Below are 1,080 nucleotides of genomic sequence, written 5' to 3'. Positions count from 1 at the left end.
CTCTTTCAGAAGGAAAATGACACAAATACATGTTACAAACTCTACAATCAGGATGTTCAGGGGAGGGGGCTTTAAAACAGAGTGAGCACTGAAGTCCAGGCTGACCAGAGATGCTTACTTTATCAGACTGAGCCTCCAGAGACTTCAGGTTGTTGGTCACGTTCTTCAGCTCGTCCTCCAGTTCACTGCACTTCCTGAAGACAGAAACGGAGTCACATCCCAGCGACACCTGAACGCACCTTTCCCCGTCTGTACTTACATTTCAGCTAGTTCTGCCCGCTCTTCTGCCCTTTCCAGATCACTCTCCAGGATCACCAGCTTACGAGCAACCTGCCATGAAACACGAGGACCACCTTCAGGCAAGGAACAGATCAGAAAAGGTGGGATGATGAAGAGACGGGCGCGTCGGCACCTCCTCATATTTACGGTCAGCCTCCTCAGCGATGTGTTTGGCTTCTTTCAGCTGCATTTCCTGAACCTCCATCTTCTCCTCGTCTTTCATGGCTCGGTTCTCGATCACCTTCATGCCTCTGAAGACGCCAAAGACGCCATGAGCCACAAAAAGACGAGACGACAGAAAGAACACTCAGCCCACACGTTCTATCCTAACTGGTTTAACTGACTGCATGTTCTGTGTTTTAGGGATGATTTATTGACATGATTTTAAACTGATCATGTGAGAAATGTGAAACGATTTCATACAATCATGTAAGAAACCCAAAGACTCCAAAAATGTCATGAATAAAAGTTTCCATGTTTGTAGTTTTCCAGAACATTCAATAGAAGAGTCATTTTCTCTTTAGAACACGTTAGTTTTAAAAGTACATTTCTACTAAAACCCAAATGAATATCTGCTAACTTGTGAGAACTGTGAGGAAACGCTGTATAACTCCTGAAGTGGCTGCAAATTTTATTAATAATTTTAACCAAACTCCTGCTCAAACTTCATCTGCATCCTGTGATTTTATGGTTGATGATTTTAATACCAGACTTCAGTCTTCCTTAGATGCAGTGGCCCCAGTAAAGACAAAAACATAAGAACCACCTCTAAAACACCATGGAAGACTGACGACATAAGGT

The 1,080-nt window shown here is 43.4% G+C and overlaps 1 protein-coding gene across 1 annotated transcript; it reads right to left on the bottom strand.

Annotated features, from left to right (window-relative positions):
- Positions 1-128: 128 nt before the first annotated feature.
- Positions 129-1,035, bottom strand: LOC112137654 (tropomyosin alpha-3 chain; the record flags this gene model as incomplete). Its single annotated transcript, XM_036211634.1, is given in 3 exon segments — positions 129-194; positions 260-330; positions 413-1,035. Coding segments are annotated over 3 exon segments (251 nt in total), but the record flags the coding sequence as incomplete, so codon positions are not given.
- Between the last annotated feature and the right edge of the window lie 45 nt (positions 1,036-1,080).

The sequence above is a fragment of the Oryzias melastigma genome, linkage group LG1 (assembly GCF_002922805.2).
Source record: "Oryzias melastigma strain HK-1 linkage group LG1, ASM292280v2, whole genome shotgun sequence".
Lineage (NCBI taxonomy): Eukaryota > Metazoa > Chordata > Actinopteri > Beloniformes > Adrianichthyidae > Oryzias > Oryzias melastigma.
The sequence above is the reverse complement of the archived record's forward strand: the minus strand, read 5'-3'. Positions and strand labels throughout refer to the sequence as shown.